At 42.7% G+C, this 19,036-nt stretch overlaps 1 protein-coding gene across 3 annotated transcripts in view; it reads right to left on the bottom strand.

Moving 5' to 3' along the window:
- The window catches only part of TJP2 (tight junction protein 2), a 66,181-nt gene extending 47,626 nt beyond the window's left edge, over window positions 1–18,555 (bottom strand). The window contains exons 1-2 of one of the 3 annotated variants that reach the window (XM_040579465.1): window positions 17,045–17,258; window positions 4,729–4,849 (exon numbers count right to left, since the gene is read on the bottom strand). Coding sequence is in view for 1 of the 3 variants with exons in the window: in XM_040579462.1 (XP_040435396.1) it covers window positions 4,729–4,849; window positions 8,808–8,920 (234 nt within the window). In the remaining 2 variants the exon portion in view is untranslated. Of the gene's footprint in view, window positions 1–4,728; window positions 4,850–8,807; window positions 9,062–17,044; window positions 17,259–18,400 lie in introns of those variants that run through there. The other 2 variants (XM_040579462.1, XM_040579468.1) reach the window with 2 other exon arrangements.
- Between the last annotated feature and the right edge of the window lie 481 nt (window positions 18,556–19,036).

The following is a 19,036-nucleotide window of genomic DNA, read 5'->3' as shown; positions in this document are numbered from 1 at the left end:
CGGCTATTCTGCATATGCAATAACTGTACAAAGCAGTATTATGTGCAGGGGATTGCACGACATGTTATGTAGGTGTGTAGAGATTTCAAAATTAACTTCCATGGAAAGATTAATTGGTGTTAACTCTGTGAGAAACATGCAAATAACTTCTAGTGAGCACATTTCCCATTGAGGTTTTCAGTTTAAGTAATCAAGGCAGACATAATTTGCCTACAATCAGATTGAATCTACGGTCTGTGTAGCACTAATTTAGAGATCATTTGCTGTAGCTTGAGTCATGCAAAACCTAGGACGTATTCCATAAATTATCTAACACTACTGTGAATGAAGCAGTGCTGCTTCCAGCACCAGCAGAGGAAACACCCACTTAACAGTACACTACAGGATGCAAATTTAAAACAAGCAGCTGCCTCTCACAGTTATTCCTGCCAACCAAATAAGGCTATTCAGCAACTTCCCGGCAGCAACCAAGATCGGTTACCGATTGGTGATTCAGGTTCTCTCCACCTCCTCCCCACCATCAAGTGTTTTAAGTGGCCCTTTGGACAATCAGTTCCTTCTCTTCTTTTTTTAAATGTTGAAGTTCAACACTTAGTAGTGCTGCTAGACAGCATGGCAAACAGGCAGCCTCCTTAAAGAACTGGGAATTGATTTCAGCAAGAGATATTGGGAATGCGGGCTGCTAGTCCAGTTGTTGGAAGTCTGAACAGAGATGTCAGCTTTGCTTTTGTTTTTAAGCAGGTGTTCATGATCCTCTGATGAAAGGCACTGTATAAGTTTCTAAAAATACCATGCTGCCAAACAGCTTTTCCCCTTTCCCTTCCAGGCAATCTCTTTAGACTGCTGTTTGTCATCAGCCTGCAAAAATCACACAAATCAGTCAGCCCAGTCCTACTTAAATGATTCAAAAATCCAGTTATGTCTGCTTCTTTACCCAGTAAGCTGGGCCCTAACAGAGTCAGCCTTCAGGGTTAGAGGATGTGTAGGTAGTTGACCTCTGACTCCCAAACTGCTCAGGAGCTACATATGGTCAAATATGTCGATGAGGTTGTCACATGTATGGCACAGTAATCTTAATCTCTGCCTTGGAGGGACTGAAGAAGAGAAGCCATGAATACTATCATGGGCACTTGTCACCATGTGTAGAACTGAATCCAATGGAGGGCCACCAAGATGGTGAGGGCTGAAGCACTGGCCCTGCAAGAGGAGGCTGTGGCAGCTGGGCTTATTCAGCATGAAGGATGGCTTTGGGACATCTAACAGCAGCTCACTGGTGCTGATTGGAGGAGACTGAGGAGATGCAGCCAGGTTATTAACAGTGGTGCATCATGAGAGGATCAGAGAAAATGGGCAAAAGTTCAACCAAGACAGATTCAGATGGCCATAAGGAGAAAATTTTTTTGCCATGAGCGCAGCCAAGCCAAGGACCCAGGGCACAGAGAGGCTGTACTGTCTCTTGTCCTTGGGGGTTTTCAAACCCCAGCTGGGTAAAGCTCCAGGCAACCTGCTCTGATCTCACAGCTGACCCTGTTTTGGGGAAGAGGTTGGGCTAGAAACCTCCTGAGGTTTGCTTCCAGCTGAATTAGACTATCATTCCTGGGTTACTGCACGACTCAAGTGCCAGCTTAAAGCAGAGCAGCATGTTCATTATCCTGCCCCTTGCCTCCACTTCTGAAGTACAGCTTGCGATTATCCAGCATAAAGATTCTGGCAGGCAGCTTGCAGGATCCGGTATGTAGGCCACCTCTGGTCTAGCGTAAGGATGCACAGCCATACGCACTTTCCAAGTTTCAAAGCAGCAATCCTAAGGCTGTTATTTTAGAAAGCACAGATGTCCTGGAAGAAACAGAGCCCCAAAAAAACACAGCATCCCACACTTAATACATATTTTTCCCAGGGTAACCAACAGTACAAAATCCTCTGTGGGTCAACTGGCCACCTATTCTGATGTTCTTATGGTAAGGTGGTGGGTTTTTTCTTTTTTTAAACCTAGACATACAGATTTACCTAGATACTTCAAATCAACAAAATTTTAAACTTGTAGGTAATGATATACAGCAAGCAGCACCACTGTCATAATTGGTTTAGAAACTCAATTTCAAGTTCACAAGAAGTAAAAAAAATCTTTACTGTAACAAACTGTTTATGCTGAACAACTAGGAACAACTAGAGATATTAAGAGTATGAAATACAGTAATAGAATGTATTTTTCTCAACAGTTTTGAAATTTTAATCATCACTTCTACTAGATCTCACACATCACAGGTTTATTCTGCTAAAAAATGGCAGACCACTGTTTATTATGTTTTTTGCTGCATCTTTGCAAAGAATATGCAAATTAGAAGACACAGATGTATAGCATATTTCACAGGATAGATAAAAAGCCACATGAGAATATGCAGAGGTGTTTGATACAGTCAACAAAAATGATAGGGGGGAGAATGAAGAAATACATATTTATTCTAAACACATTTTCACCTTGCAATGTTTTAAACTATACTGCAGTATCCTGAAAATTACACTGGTAAGGCAAGCGAATGAAACAGCGTAACCTATTGCTACAGAGTGAAACAGGGACTCAGCAGTGACTCTACCTGAACACACACCCCCCACTTCCTCTACCAACTATGCAAAGTGAAGCAACTTTCTTTGGCATAAACACTCTGATTAATTTCAGAAGCTACAAAAGCTAGTACTATTATTCTAAAGAATTAAATAACGAAGTAGTTCAAACAGATCCAAATCACACAAGTGTGTACTGTTTTTCTCCTCAAACACCATACAAAAGCATTTATCAACACTTGAAAAGGAAAACTCTTCCCCACCCCCAACTTGTTCATTTTAAACAAAAGGCACCACATCGTGCACATTCTGTTTGCACATTCATTTTGCTTACATCTCATTTCCTTCCTCTCCTTTCCACGCTTCTTGACTACTCCTTGCAAGGCTATGAAACAATCCTCTGCTTTTAGCAATCTATCTGCCTTCCCTCACTGGAAGTCAAGCCCTACAACAAAAACTTTACTATGGTAATCAACTGTTACGGCTCAAATTAATTAAGACAACACAGTAGCGAAAACAAAGATCCCATTCTCATCGAGATCATTATAGTTATTAAGAACAAGTAAAAGAATATGCAGAATGCACAAGCCATACACAAAACTTATTTTTTTTCTGATACAGAGGTTAATTTTAAAAACAAAGATCCAGACAGCAGTTCTACAGCCAAGTTAGTCCTTTAGAGCACTAAAACTATGCTTCAAAGCTCTGCCTCTCCCCATCCTATTTATACTGGCAAACCTCTGGCTGACAAGCTCATTAAGAAACAAAGCAGTTCTGCAGCCCTATTCAGTAATTGCGAGGCCTCAGCTAGGGGACTGTGTTCACTTTTGGGTGCTGTTTTTCAGAAAGGACTCAGATGAGCTCATGAGAATCCATGGGAGAATAGTGAGAACAATCATCATGGAGAAAGCAGACGGACACAGCCTCAGCACACAACTCATGGGAGCCCACGGGCAAGGTGGCCAGATGCAGCTTCTGAGGCATATTTCTCTGGTGGATATATGGTTCTGAAGTTTCTTTTGCTAAGAGTTGGGCTTGCAAGTATCGACACTCTCTGGCGGAAGGTTTGCATACCATACCATATCCTTGGAAGTTTTTTTATTTTGAGGAAAATGCTAGAGTGTGCTGGAGACCTCAACAGGGACGTTCCTGCCTAGCTATACTTCACAGATAGTCTCACATCATTATTTTCCCACATGCAGCACCCTAAGTGAACAGGGCTTACCTGTTTGTTACTTTATATAATGCTAACGTTTTTTTTTCTATCATGTCTTTTTGAGTCTTATTAACTAGCGCCTTCTCCCCTAACTCCCAGAACATTAAACTAACAGATGAGTAGCTTTGGTTAAGTATATCACAAATTAGAAAGACAGAACAACCGATGCCTTTCATTCTTGAGAGATGCATAGCTATTGCTGCTTTAGTAATTTACTTGGAAATGTGGGTAAGTCAACTACAGTTTTGCAACCAGCATAAAACCCTTTTGCTCTTTTAAAATTGTCATCTGTTAATGACTTACAAAAACAAGCCAAGCATGTTTGATCATCACATAAAACTAAGGACGCAGTTTATGTTCTCTCTGGAAGCACTTGAGAATAGGTTTCAAAAGCAAGGTTAAGACACCAAAAGGATTATATTTACCTTAATGATGTACTATAAGAAAATATGCAGCAAAACAACTTTCCCTGTGTGTGTCTATTCTGTTTCCCAGGACTCTACTGAGTCACTAAGCAATTCCCATTAATATTACTCTCTGTGCTTAAAGTAATCTATTTATCCCCAAATCTATGCTAAATATTTGTATTTGCTGAAGACATCACCATAGATTAGATCCATTCTTTACCAATATTTAGCCAAGAGATGCACTAGCACAGGCCTGCACATTATTATTTGCATAGCTTTAGCAGAATATTGAGTTCATTGCAGCAGTCTCTCCTCTTCTGGAGGCCTGTTGTACATCATCAAGCTTTCAGCAAATGTGTGTGTGCTAGGTTGCTTTGGGAATCCAAAAGCACTAGTTCAGATTTCAATGTATTACTCCATTGCACAGTTTCTTAAAACCTTTTAAAAACATAGCTACAAGAATGAACATTAGAGCTAGCACATGACAAGAATCTGTTGTTTTAAACTAATGGCCAGTTCTAATCGATGCAACTTGACTAGTACCTTTTGAGCAACGATGATTCTTGGGTGTCTCTGTCTACTTGCTGTGAGATGCTTTGGGCTTGATGTACAGCTGTGCTCCCAGTCCCACTCACAAGGAGATGGCAGTGCAGTAGTTTGCTCCCTGAAAAGCAAAATGTTGTTTAAGTAATATATTATCACCTAAGAGTGACTATGAAGCCTGGGACACTGAAGTACGAGATAAAGAGGATACAAAATGTATTTGTCTGGTTAGTTTGGCATGCTTTGGCTTCCCTGGCAATCAAGTGGAAATGGTGCCTGAATAAAGGAGATACTTGGCAATATTTACACTTGCAGAAATACTGCAAACTTGAGGTCAAGCACTGTCCATCATCAGGCATCCACACAAGTCAGCACACAAGGCAATTGCATTTTTGCAAATGAAATAGGGTATAGACAGGAAGCATGCTTAGCATTGGTCCTCTCCACAAGGCATTTAGGCTTTTTGTTTTAATTTGGGCTTAGTCTGATAGCTTATCTTGCACAAGATCGTTTTTACTGACATTATGCTCAAGGTAGAATGCTCTTACTAGCTGAACTTTGTACAATCAGATACAGACAGTCCAGTGATTTCAGCTGGTAACTGAACAACTCCAGTTGCCAAATGATAGAAAAAAAACAATTTGCATCGTCATTTACTCCTCCTTCCCCTGCTTGACAGGCCTCAGCTACCCCTATTCTGTGCAAGCAGCATGTTAGCTTCCATGCAGCACCCCTGTCAGAGAGCTCCTCCTCTCCCCCACCCTTGTCCTAGCCCTTGATTATCCTCTCCAGGAAAACAGAAAATGAACAGTTTAACCAAGATGAAGAAGGAACTTTTGACAGAAATAGAAACAGACACCAGTGGTTAGGGTTTGCTGGCTGAGTTTTGTTTTTAAAAGAAAACCAACACACATCATGATCATCTTCATTCCTCTCAAAGACCATCTTTCCAAAGTGTTCCATCTTCAAAGAAGGATATAGCCAGATTTCTGCAGAAGAGTATCTTATCCATACTTGTAACAGGTTTAGTTTTGGGTTTTTTCCTCCAATGCAATTTTTTTAAAATTCTGAGTAATACTCCCTTAGCCATTTCTATAGAGCAGGAGAGGCATAAAAAAGATACTGAAAGAATTCTGCAGAACTCTTCCAATTATCTACAAGGCTACCCCACATTTTATTGATGTGTCTTGTGTGTGGCATCCACTTTTTCCTGAGCACAATCATAGTAAGGTCATAGGTTCAAAAAAAGCAGATTTAAAACTTCTGAAGTATTTTAAACTTAATTTGGTCTCAGATTAACTTCTTAAACACTTTGAAAATGCAAGCACCTGCCAGACATCACATTGTGAAACTAGAAGGTCCTTTTCCCTCTCTGCTGATTCTTCCAGCATAAAAGCATCTTTCTACAAGTAACAAACTACTGTTTTAAATTAAAGCATGATTTTGGAAGTCACAGAAGAAAAGGATGCTTAATGTTGGTTTCTGTGATCACCGAAGAGCAGCAAGATTTATGCTCTGCATTAGGAACAAACATCAGCTTTATTGTTCCAGGCTATGAACAGAATATTATTCTGGAGGCTGCAGGAGAGTTACACAGGCAAGCTAAACATAAACTACCACTGCTGCCATCATTTTGCCTCTGCATGAAGATGCCAAAAGTTATGAAAATCAACCTGTTGCAGAAATCACATCATTATTCCAAGCAAAAACTGAGGTAGAAAAACACATTTTGTAATGACTTTGATATGGAAATGTCAACTAATGCCTTAGAAAAGTAACGTATATGCCTTTCCCGCTTCCTTCTGTACCTTAGTCTGGGGTTTTAATCAGGTTTTTCACAACTTTCAAGTGATGGCACTGAAGCTAGCATCGGATTCTAACAATATTTTTAATTTTAGGAGAAGATTAAGAGAAATAAAGGAAGTAGTTGAGTTAAGCATGCACTTGAATTTGTACAGTGAGGAGATGACAGATGATGATCTCTATATCCTACATTCAGTATTAGGTTTTGGAAACTGGCTCATTATGAGCTGGTTGGGTTTTTTCCCTATACACATACACACACACACACTTCCAAACCACTTCTTTTTTATATGAATGGGACAGGGTACCTCAAGAAGCTGAGTGATAAGCTTATGTTATCAAATTATTAATTTGCTTATTCCAGTTGTATAGAATAAGCAGACTGCAGCTACAAAAAGAATAGCATTTTTTTCTTCAACTCACAGCTTACTTTGTCACAATTGCTGGTTATCAACCTTTAGTTCCCTTAAAGTTTTAATGAAAACATAAAAGGAATCCCAATTACAGTCCAATGACAACAGGTTTTTTGCTTTTGTGAAACTGTTGGAATGACAAATCCAAACAGATCTTAACTGGTTTGGAATTCCAAGTGTGTACAACAATCGCACTAACTAAACCTCTCCCTGAAAGGAGGGAGATGCCCGATTAAGAATGCTGGAAATAAAAACAAATATTAACAGGGTGATGTCTTTTGCACTTTGATACTAGCTCTCAGTAGCGGATGAAAGCCAAGCAGTCCCAGTTACAAAACAAAGAATAATGGATACTGCAGCAGTTTCATTTTTAGATGGCTTGTTTCAGCTGTGACTCTGGCCAAACAAACTTACTTGAAAACAAAGAGGAATTCTACAAGAATGTACCATTAATTTCCAAATCAGCTTCTCAAAGTATCAAGAACAACCACGTACCTTTTTATCAACATGTAAAGAGTGGTTACAAAATTCAGAAAGATTGGTATGTTGATAACTTACATGAAACAATCAAAGGAAGCCACAATTTAGGACACTCCACTGTCCTGTGTCCAAACACATTATACTAAGAACCCCTTTTAATGGGCAGATTTTTAACAAAAAACCCTACAAGCACTCATTAACACGATACCAGAAACTTAGGACCAACTTGAAGAATACTTGTGTTGATAAGAGGCTGGAAATTGTTGGCATCAGCATGTTTTCTAGACTAGTTTTTGTGGGGTTTGTGATACAACTGGAAAGAAAACAGAACTCACAAACATACGGTGCACTGCATCTTAATTGTTTCTACTGTTGCTACCACCATTAGAGGAAGTGCTCTTGTGGAAAAGTTACAGGATACATTTGAGTTCCATTACAGCCAAGAAGTCACAGTTTTACTCCAAGCTTTTCTTTGCTGTGTCATGCTTACACAGAACTATTCCAAACCAGTAGAAACTTGTTAAATGCTCTTGAACAAAAGCCTCTCAGATTTGGCACTGCTCTGCAATGTTTGAAACAAGGCAATGGCATTCTAATATACAGCAAATCCATGGAAAACTAGAAAGGCTGTGAAGGCACCCATCCACCAGTGCTACTCGTATAGGGGCAGGTCTGAGGGAACGACAATCCCCTTTCACACACACCGTAAGTTTTTGAGGGAAACAATTAGGAACAGAAAGAATTTTTTTCAGGTATAATACTTGAATTCTGTGGTACAAGAAAGCACTCTGGATTTTTAACAAAACCAGAATGCTCAGTATTTCACATTTTGACACTAACAATGTTAATTTACTTCCCTTTTTAACAACTAAAACTGCCGTTTAGGGATACGGTATTCCTAAATATGAGGAACTCCTGCTTCCTAGCAGAGAACAGAAGTCGTATACACAAAGAGTCTTTTTCTTTCCCACTTTTAGAAGCTGACATCTCATGGATAAAATTAAAATAAGTATATTCCTACATGGAGACACGCACACATACACACATCAGGTTAGTAATAAGCAATAAACACAAAACAACTGTTTCATTTTTGTTCTGATGAGTATTCACCTGTTTATCCTTCCTGTTCTTCAGCGAACTCCTGATTTAGAAATAACACCTTCTTCTACTCATTGTACTAGCCAAGGACAAAAGTACCCAGAAATCTCTAATGAAACCACAAAGTTTAACAACCAGAACATACACTGTTTAGAAGGTACAAAAACAATTACCCATTTTATGAATGACTCTCGTCTTTTCTGATAACAAGTTTTAAAATTGCATGATGCAAGGTGAGCACAGGTTTTCCCCACAGCTACTCGCGGATTGCTTTTTAATACTTACCCTGGATGTTGCCACAGATTTGCATGTCTACCCTCAGGAAGCAGCTCCCTTTTGTTAAGGGGAGTTATACCTATTGCTGCTTCTAAAATAGTTATATATTTCTTGTACCGCATCCTGCCTCTCTCAAAAGTTCCACCACATTAAGTTACCATCCAAATGCAGATGCTGCAACTGAAGTCACACCACTTCTCTGAACTGCAGCTTTTTAAAACATGCTGCAAGTTTGAAGCGTAAAAATAATGCTTCTTCCCCTCTCCCAGGCTTGGAGAGTTAACAGGAGAGAGAAACCAAAGAAAAACTCCTACCAGATTCCCTGGAAACGTCATTGTTACATAATTCGATCTTTGAATAAGACACTAATGAAAATGATTGAAGAGACAATCACGGTTCTAAGCCTGGCCGGATAATGCACACTCTCCAATTGACTAATCCTTTGCTAAATCTCTGCTGTCTATAATCTTTCAAGTGCTAATGGAGCACTAGGTAACTTCTCTGTCAAATCTGTCTAGGGAATAAGAGAGATCTGCACAGAAAACTCGAGACTTTTAGACACTGTGACAGGCATGAATAGCTTTTGCTTCAACTTTTTTCTTCAGCACCAGAAAGCTCTGCACATTGGAAGTGTTGTAAGGGATTTATCTGATGTGTTTGGAAAAGGCACGGAGAAACATTTCCTTACCTGGCTTGTATGGAATTAAGAAAGCTAGAAGCTCTCATTATGATATGCACTAGTCATTCAAATGCGCCTCACACAATGCCAGAAGCCACCTTCCATGTCAAAATTGGTCTAGCCATGAGGTAAGTAACTGTGCATGCCAAAGACCTCAGGTACTAACTAGAGGTGGAGACAGATGTACATGCTGAATTAACAGTGACATTTTGGAAACGTTGCAGTAGTGTGAAACTGCAGTATTAAGAGAGATGTACTTGATGGCAAAAAGGCTAATGCAATGTTGTTGTAACACTACTTAGATACTACGATACTAAGATATGAATGTTTTACATATTATTATATATAGTATATAAATATTATATACTTATGCAGTAATATAGACAAAAATGTGAAAAGAACAGACAGGACAGGAAGACTGAAGACTTCAGACACAACTCCCTTGATAAACTGCATATTTTAGTTACTCACTAATATTATTAGACATGCCTATATTTCTGTTGAGTGACTTCATTTTGCATGCTACTTATTTAGAAACTGCTAAGATGAAAACCACTAGTTTTCATTACTAATACTTTAAAATGTTCAGCTCAACACCGAGATTTGTATAACCATTGGCAGGTCCTATATTACTTACATGTGTTACCTGTACTTGGTGTCTAATACTGTCACATTTGTAGGTTACGTTAACACATGTACATGCTGAACTATCTCAAGTTGTTATTAAATAGTAACTGTGGGACTGATCTTTGAAAAGCAGAACAAGAAACAATCATCCCTTAGGTTCAGGGAGCACTACTACAAACAATTGTCAGAGGGAAAAAATCAGTTTTTACCTACCTAGTTGCATACTGATATGTAAGAAATATGCAGTCTGAAAATTTGTGATTTGTTAAAAAAAATAATATATAAAAAACACAGAAATGAAATGAAGCAAATAATTACTTCTCAAAAAAAGCACTTAACTACAACTTCAAACATCTGTATACGAAGTATTAAGAAGCTTAGGAAAACAAAGTACTAGTAGAAGTCTGCAAGCACAGCTAACGTCATTAAGCCTGCATGCATCCTTACTTCTGATAGCTGTGGCAGCTCTACTGCAAAGGCGGTACTGACCAGGAAAAGACAAGACATGAAGTGGGCAGTTTTTTGACTATTCCAGTTTTTAAGAGCCTTCTGACTGTAGCAGTCCATGACAATATTAAGTTTTACTTAAACACAGAAACATTTTGATAAAACTCAGTCTTCCCTCAAAGTCAGTTTTGTTAGCAACATCAGAATCACCACAGTTCATGCTACAAAGTTTTGGTACTTGTTCTGCCCTCCTGCTTAACACTTTTTATTAACCCTAAATTTTCCCCATATAGACTTAAGAAACAATTCTTAGAAAAACTTCCCCAAAGTACTTTTTAGCCCTATGCAAAGTCTAAAAAGCATTTAGTGCAGCTCTGGTCCAAAAAAAAAAAAAAAAAAAAAAAAGCTCTGGAGCTTTTGTCTCCTTGGGCAAAGCCTATTAATTCTAACCAGAATATGTGCCCCACAAATAGCCTTGCACACAGAGATGTCTAGCTCCCAGAATAAGCACGTTACTCCCAAGTACTGCTTTTGGCTAAATGGTTCACGAAATCTCTGGGTGTCTAAAGGGAGTAAGACTGACTCATATGTTATCAACTTCCTTCAACTTCACTTGAAAACAGAAATTCAAAGCTGCTTAGTACATCCATTGTTAGTAAAGGATGGCTTTTGCAGAGCAAACAAAAGGTCTAAAACACACCTTCTATTGTTTCCTGTTGGGGAGCCATCATCCACTCCCCTTCTACTGGTTTTGTATTTTTTCAGGAAGAACAAACACCAAGCTTTATTGGAAAAAGCACAGCACAATTTTCCTAACTGGGAACATGCAAGTGAACAAACAATCTAAGAATTAAGCTGTTAAGAAAAATATTTGTGTCAGCTTCAGGAACTCAGGCTCCTCAGCCAAATCCAAAAAGATAACAGTAAGAAACTGCCTCACAGTTCAGCTAAAAAGACTGCTTATTTGCTATATTTGTGTTCTCTGCTAAACTTCTCACTATGCATCTCCCACATTGATTACTAATGAGTTTACAAAACAAAGGAAATCCAGTAACAAGCATTTCTAACAAACTGATAAAGTGCATTGTGGCAACATGCCAAAAGGCCTGGAGCACTTGTCACAGCCTTACCAAGCCTAGTTGGCTATAGGGAAAGAGGACTCCATGAAAACTGTCAGCTTTTCTTTACCTGTTGCTAAGTTCCCTATTCTTTTCTATGTTTCCTTAGTTGAAATAGGGAAAAAAACCCACCAATATTTCAGTCTTGGGGGTGATTTCAATCTGTTTGACTCTACAGGTTACTTTTGCAAAAGCAGTTCTTAAGTTTGCTTATTTTCATTCACACTGTAAAAACTGTAGGCTCAATTGCAGTAGATGGTTTGGAAGGTAAGGCATATTTTGGGGAAGGGTAAAGAATGGCAGAAGCTCTTGTCTGCATTAAAGAAACATTTTTGAGATCAAAGCAAAAGCTTCCTTTTGCTCTTAACCCTTGACAGATGAAAACAGTCATACTCCCTTAAATAGATGTAGAGCATTCTTCATGTAAACTGATGACAGAAGCATGATCACATCTTCAGTCACGTCAGACCCAGCTACAAAGGAGACATCCATTGCCCAATGTAGCCACAAACTAATTTCCATCTTTTAGAAAGAGACGAAATCCTTTTCCTTCTCACCTCTCAACAAAAACCTCTGTAACACCTACAGACCAAAGAATTTTCTTATGAAGAGAGAGAGAAAAACAAAGGATTTTTCCTATATGTTTTTTCTTGGGTGACAAGAGTAACTATGACACATAATTGCTAACTTCCAGAATATACATGTGCTTTGGTTGGGGCATATAGCTAAGAAATAGCTTGAAAAACAATCAATGCATCCGTAAAGCTTGATCTGTTGAAATGATCTTGAGGCAAAGGAGCATCGAGGATCAGACAGGGGGCATGGGGGCAGGAATGGTCTCGTGGAAAGAGGAGGACCTGGAAACCCCTTTCCCACAGCTTCATGGACTGCAGTTGCTTTTGGCCCCTTCTTAGACATCGTCCCTTGCCTGAACAGTCCATATGTTCCTAGAGATTCTCAAAATCAGCTTATACAAAGTTGTGCTAAGGAGGCTAGAGACACCAGCAGTCAAATCTGCTGGCTATTAAGCAGAGATAGATGATGAAGCAGATGTTAGAATAGAGAGAGCAAGCCAGCCTACAGACAGCCTTGCTGTTAACAGTGACATGTAGTAAGGTTTTATGGGTTTTCTCTAATGTCTTTTTTTTTTTAAAAAAAAAAAAATCCGAGGCAAAGCTTGAACAAATATACGAAACCTCGGTTTAGTTGAAGCCAAATATTGTTGAGTTCAGGCTCAGTTTATCAATACAATGCAGGCTAATGTTAAAGAATTACTGTGGTATGACACAGTAATGACAACAAAATGCTTTTGGGAGAGGTATTACTGAGCCAGTCTAAGGAAAAATCCTCACAAATAGTGGTCCAAAATACCTGAACTCAAGCCTAGCTTAATGAAAGCATACTCACACCTAACTAGGCATCCTAAACCTGATCTTTTACAGGTATACAGACCACACCTGAGATAAACTGCATACCTTTAAGAAATAAAAATAATTTCTCAAAAGTAGTTCTGCATTGCTGGTTCAAAACAGAAACAAAGACAACAGCATAGAAAGGGAGCAGGCACTGGAAAAAATCAGAACAAAAGGCAACTTACATTTTTCCTTGCACACTTCTTTTTAGCCCTACTATTGCATCACACAGTATTTTTGCCTGTCATTATACATGTGAAAATACAGCACTAATGAGTTTCTTTTTCTTCCTAGATTAGGAACCATGGTTATGCGAGGTTCCAATACTCTGATACACAATGACAATGCTGACCTAAATTCATGAAAACTTGAGTAGCTCATGTTTCCTAAAAACAAAGCCTGCAGCTGATGAATACACACCAGGGTAGATGCTGTACAAGATACCCGACCAGAGCTCCCAGAGCTCACTCTGTTGTTACCAGGATTGGATCATAAACACCTAAATACGTTTACAACTGCAAGGTTCATCCAACGCTGGACAGCAAGGAGTTGCCACAGCCTGCATTCTCGTTTCAAACCTAAATCTACAATATTCCCTAGCAAGATGCACTTTCAAAAAACTATCATCTGATCTCAAAGAAAACAAAACAACCAAAAAACCTCCCAAACATTAATAGATTAATTTGTGCAATGATCTGGAGTGGTCTTTGCTGCTGCATGCAGCTGTTTAATTCCCATACTGCAGTCAATACCCGTGTTAATTATGTAATATTTAAGTAAAAAAATAACCTCAGCCCTCCACTGTTAAAACACAGGCTTCGCTTGTTGCGGGGGGTGGGGGTGGAAATGCAGCAAGTCCTAAATCATAGTTTACCTATTCAGAAAAATAATATAAAAAACTTCCTGAAGTGGGACTAGGATAATCCTAGCACTAGTACAAGACCATTAAAAGGCAACAGAAGGATCTGAAGGCCGGGGGGACAAGAAGTAAGTACACTTTACAAGGGAGCAGACATAAGGAGTTAGCACAGTGCTGCTCTTTCTGGGGAAGAAGATAGGTTCAGATAAGTGAGAGAAGCACTCTGAGGTTGAACAGCTCTGTTTTGACAAAAACATCTGAGAGAGAAATCTGTGTAGAAATTAAACCTCAGTACTTCTCTGGGGATTTTCCAAACAAGTTATTCGGTCACGGGACTGAAATCTAACCTTTAACTGTGAAAGGTGACATGCACTGGTGTGCATATGTCAGCACAGCCACGCACAACCAGCCACGTACACTTTGGAGCTGCAGCCTTTGTAGGCAACTCACCATTTACAAACACTCTTCACTACGGCAAGATCCATATATTAGAAGACAGGCCTAAAATTATGCCCTATATCCTTACTGCCATAAATGTCTGCTTTAAAAATATTGTCTCGTTTTTGAAGTCTTCTGAAGTTCACAGAAATTCACTGCAATTTGGAGTTTAAGATTTAAAGACCTTATGCAGCTGATGTCAAGGACCAATTGTCAGATTTAATAAATTCATTTTTTCCTAGGAATGAGTGTTTTCATACCTGTTTGAAAATGAATCATACTTGAAAAATCTCTAATCTCAACAAACTGTAGTTCTTACACAACCTCAGTGCTTTCTTTCCCCTGTTACTAGAACGACTGGTTCCAGGATTACAGTTGGGCAAAACTGACACAGTCAAGGCATGATAAAAGTTGAACTTTCCTTGAGAATGTAAATACTGTTATTTCAGCAATTCAAAGAGAACACTCTTAACAAGAGATTTCCTTTAACCTACAAGAAATTTCTGGAGACAGACAATATTGGTAACTGGTAAAACACATACACAAATGCTAACATCTAGATTTGCTCCAAGTTAAATGCAGCTTTGACGTAGTCCTGGAATATTAGGCCATTCCCCAGTTGAGGATTACTATGATCTAGGAACTTTCTGATGCTTTTAAGCATCTAGGTTTTATAAACACACAACACATCCCATTTTGTGAACCATGTCAGTGCCTAAACATTATTTTAATCACTAAGAAAGATTTCCTGGTTGTCCTTAGGAGACACTGAACCAGGAAAGGGGGGATTAAGCAATCAAAAAAGTATCAGACACTTAATTACTTTGAAGCTTATTCTGAAGAGCTCTGTTGAGACTGTAGTTCATGCAAAGTACTGGGATCATCCTAACTCCACTGCGTAATTCCCAGTACTCATCTTTAGTGTCACAAAAAAACAGTGTAGTGGTACTGAGCACAGAAGCCGTTATTGATATTGTGCTACAGGGCAACACAGCATGCAATTAAAGTTAGGCACACTTTCTCCTGTCCGTAGAGGCTTCCTTTCGCAAAGGGAACAGGAGTCACTACAGCTACTTGAATGCAATGATTACAGCATAAGAGGATGCTTGCATATAACAGTCTGGAAGCAATTATAACAGCAAACTCACCTAAAAGTGAATACACACACAAAGCCTTCTCAGAAGCCTGATGAAAGCCCCCAAAAGCACCAGATTATACTAAATATAAAACTTATTGACCATATCTAAATGGCACACGTTTACCACACACAAAGCATTTCAAAGCCTCTTCAAGCAGCCTAATTATCAATAAGTATCAACTTACACAAGCAAACTTCCCATGCTTTCCAGCACCTGATCCTTTCCATGCAGGCCTCATTGTTTGGAAAAGATACAGGTGGGTCCTTAGACTATGAAGGCTTCAGAAACAAAAGAAGCGATTTTATCAGTCACAGCATATACTTGTTTTTCTTTTCTCTGAACCACAGCTGAATCAGAATCCTAAACCTTTAAAATAAAACTTTGCTGGGCAAAGGAAATGGTAAGTAATTTTCATTTGTTTCAAACCATCCCACCGTGGTAACTGCATCCAAAGGTTAAAACACAGCAGACCTTTGGTGGCCTCTGCTGGAGCACAGCTGTGGGCCTGAGAGCTCTCAAACATCCTCCTAGCTGTTGGATTCAGTTCATAAATCGAAGCTAGGGAGCAGATTATTCACAGATTCCAGCTGTTTTAAGTGAGTAACTATCAGAACGCAGCATTGGAGGTATGAAAATTTTCAGATAACCAGTCTGAAAGATGAGTACATGACCTCCACATGAGCGTGTTCAGGCAGCACGTACCTTTTCAGGCTGGAAAAATACGCAGAGGAAACAGGTTTCAAGTTAGGGGGAAAGTAAGGACAGAGTTGTCTAACAAAGCCAGCACATGCCACTGGTACATCAACCCTGACGCTCCACGACACAAATCTGACGTACCCGGGCTGCAGCACCGCTAACACGGGACTTCAACAGGGCGATCGAGCATTTGGCTCCTGGAACTGCCTGTTCCTTTGTTGTACAGTGCCCTGTTAACTTGAAACTTCCCCTGACCCAGTTAGCCAAAGCTCAAGGCACGGCTGGAATCCACTCGGGATGTGCCAACATAGATTTCAGGAATTCTGTGTGTAACAAAGGCAGCCCAAGCCCGCGCCGTCGGGGCTGCGCCCGCCGCGGCCCGCCCCTTCCGCGGGGGAAAGCCCGGGTAAACAAAACCCTGATTCATCCGTGACATCTCTCCCGCTTCCCACGTAGTATCGCACTCTCCCGGAAAGCGCTTACCACGGGAAAAGTCACCGAGAGGCGCTTAATCCCGTTAGGGAAAAGCCGATCCCCGAGCCGTGGCCGGCTGGGCGCGCCCCCCAGGTGCGCGGCGCCGGCAGCGGAGCGGGGCCGGGGGGCCGGCGGCGGCAGCGGAGCCCCCGCGGGCAGCGCGCGGCCGGGGGACGAAGCGGGGGGCAGCGCGCGTGTGCGGGAGAGGGACCCCAGAGCTCGCAACGGGGGGCGAAGTCCCGCAGCTCCGCTCCGCAGCGCGGCCGCCGGAGCGGCGGCGAGCGGCGCCGCACCTGCCCCAGGAGGGGGAGCGGGAGCGGGGGCGGCCCGGCCCAGCCCGCCCCACGGGTTACTCGCCTGCTCAAGGAGGCAGCCCCGGCGCGGCGGCGGCGTCCGGCAGCGGGAGCGAAGGTCCCGGGAGACGGCCCGGAGCGGGGACTGGACGACGAGCCCGGCTCCGGCTCTGCTGCGGCCGCTCCCGCCGCGTCGGGCGGTTTCCTGCGGGGGGGCGGCGCGGCCGCGCCGGGGCGGGCTCCCGCCGCAGGTGCCGGCCTCGCCCCGAGGTGCGGCGGCGGCGAAGGGGCGGGCAGGGGAGGGGCGGCGGCGGCGGCGGGGCGGTGGGCAGGGGCGGGGCGGCGGCGGCACGGCGGGCAGCGCGGCCCCCGCCCCCGCCCCAGCCCGGGGGCTGCGCCCCGCCGCCCCGGCCCACGCTGCTCGCACACACTCACACGCGCGGCGCCGGGCGGGGAACAGGAAATACCGGTCGCAGCCCAGTGCTCCGCGCGCTGAGTCACCGCGGCGGGGCCGCCCCGGCCGCCTCGCCCCGCGCCCTGCCCAGCCCGGCGCGTACCCGGGAGGGGGCCCCGGCCTACCTCCGCCACCCGGCGCTACCTCCGCCACCCGGCGCTACCTCCGCCACCCGGCGCTACCTCCGCCACCCGGCGCTACCTCCGCCACCCGGCGCTGCCGCGGCCGGGGGCCGGAGCCGGGGCCCTTTCGCCGCCGCTGCTCTTGGGCTGCGCCGTCACCCAGCCCGGCGTTTGTGTGGCTTTTCCGTTTACATCAACGTTTTGTTAGGAACTTGGGATCATTGCCCATCTAAACTTCTCCAAGTGAAGGTCTCTGAAACTGCTTTCCCAAGCCGCGGCGCAGTGTGCCGCGCAGGCTCCCGAGCCGCCCTTCCCCTGCCGTCTATCGCCGGATAGCTGCGGGCAGCTCTGCCGCCTCAGCAGCGAGCCCGGGGGGCTGGGGGCTCACACCACCGCTCACGGCCGAACACTCCAGATCAGCAGACGGCAGAGCAGCTCTGTTTCTGGGTGTTCACGCCACCGCTCACGGCTGAAGCACCCCCTTTCAGAAGGCAGAGCCGCTCTGTTTCCAGGCCAGAACAGGCAGGGTCACTCCGCAAGTCGTGCCGGCGCAGTTCCCGACGCCGTAACGTACCGAAAGGAGCTGCACTTCAGGCTGGCATTCCACAGGTATCAGTTTCCCGGCATCACCGACCTCCCACAGCCGAAATGAGAAAGGCAAAGGCAAAGGCAAACAGCCCTGACAGGATTCTTTGGAGTCTTATTTCTTCTGCGTTGTAGAGCACTTAATGTCACCGCGAATTCCTTATCTGCTCTTTTGGGCAGTTAAACCCCATGCCAGCCCCCTCTAAAATGAAACGGTATACACCCCCGGTATCAGCCCTGTGGAACAAAACCTACTCACAAGTTTTCCGGTTTGCTGTTCGTTGCCGGTGAGGAAGGGCAGATGATTTTTCAGCAGATGCTAAATATCCCAGGTTCCCACAGCATTCCTAATTCATATCGGTTTCTTCCTCATTAGGTGCAGATGATGTTTGTGCAGTACGCCTCATACAGAAGTTCAGATAAAGAAGACAAACAGTGTTCTTCATGAAGGTGCTGGACTTTGGAAGGAGGCACCAAAAGAGCCTATTTTATTGACAGCAAATACAAAACTGCATGCAGGCGTTGTATTGAAACAGCCTGCCTGTAGCTACAGTTAATAATTAACACACATGTGCATATAGTAGGCTTCAAGTGACCGTTGCAGTCTGAAAGTCCTGAACAGCAAAACTGGGGGGGGGGGGGGGGGGGGGGGGGGGGAGGGGCAGGGCGGGGCGGGAAGGACTAATTCAGTAACTTGACGTTTTCTGCCAGCTATAGACGGGCTCAGTGATCAGCACATAATACAACGTTGCATTCTGAGAATATCAAGGCATCAGGAGTGGAAATTTAGTTTCATTTCCAGGTATGTCTTAGATTATTTGGTTTACACTGTTTCCTTAATGAATGTTTAAAAACTTATTTTGGTAGTTCTCTAAGTGTTTTCCTTTTTTCTGAA

Source organism: Falco naumanni, chromosome Z, assembly GCF_017639655.2.
Source record: "Falco naumanni isolate bFalNau1 chromosome Z, bFalNau1.pat, whole genome shotgun sequence".
NCBI classification, from domain to species: domain Eukaryota; kingdom Metazoa; phylum Chordata; class Aves; order Falconiformes; family Falconidae; genus Falco; species Falco naumanni.
Note: the sequence above shows the minus strand (reverse complement) of the source record. Positions and strands in the feature narration are given on the sequence as shown.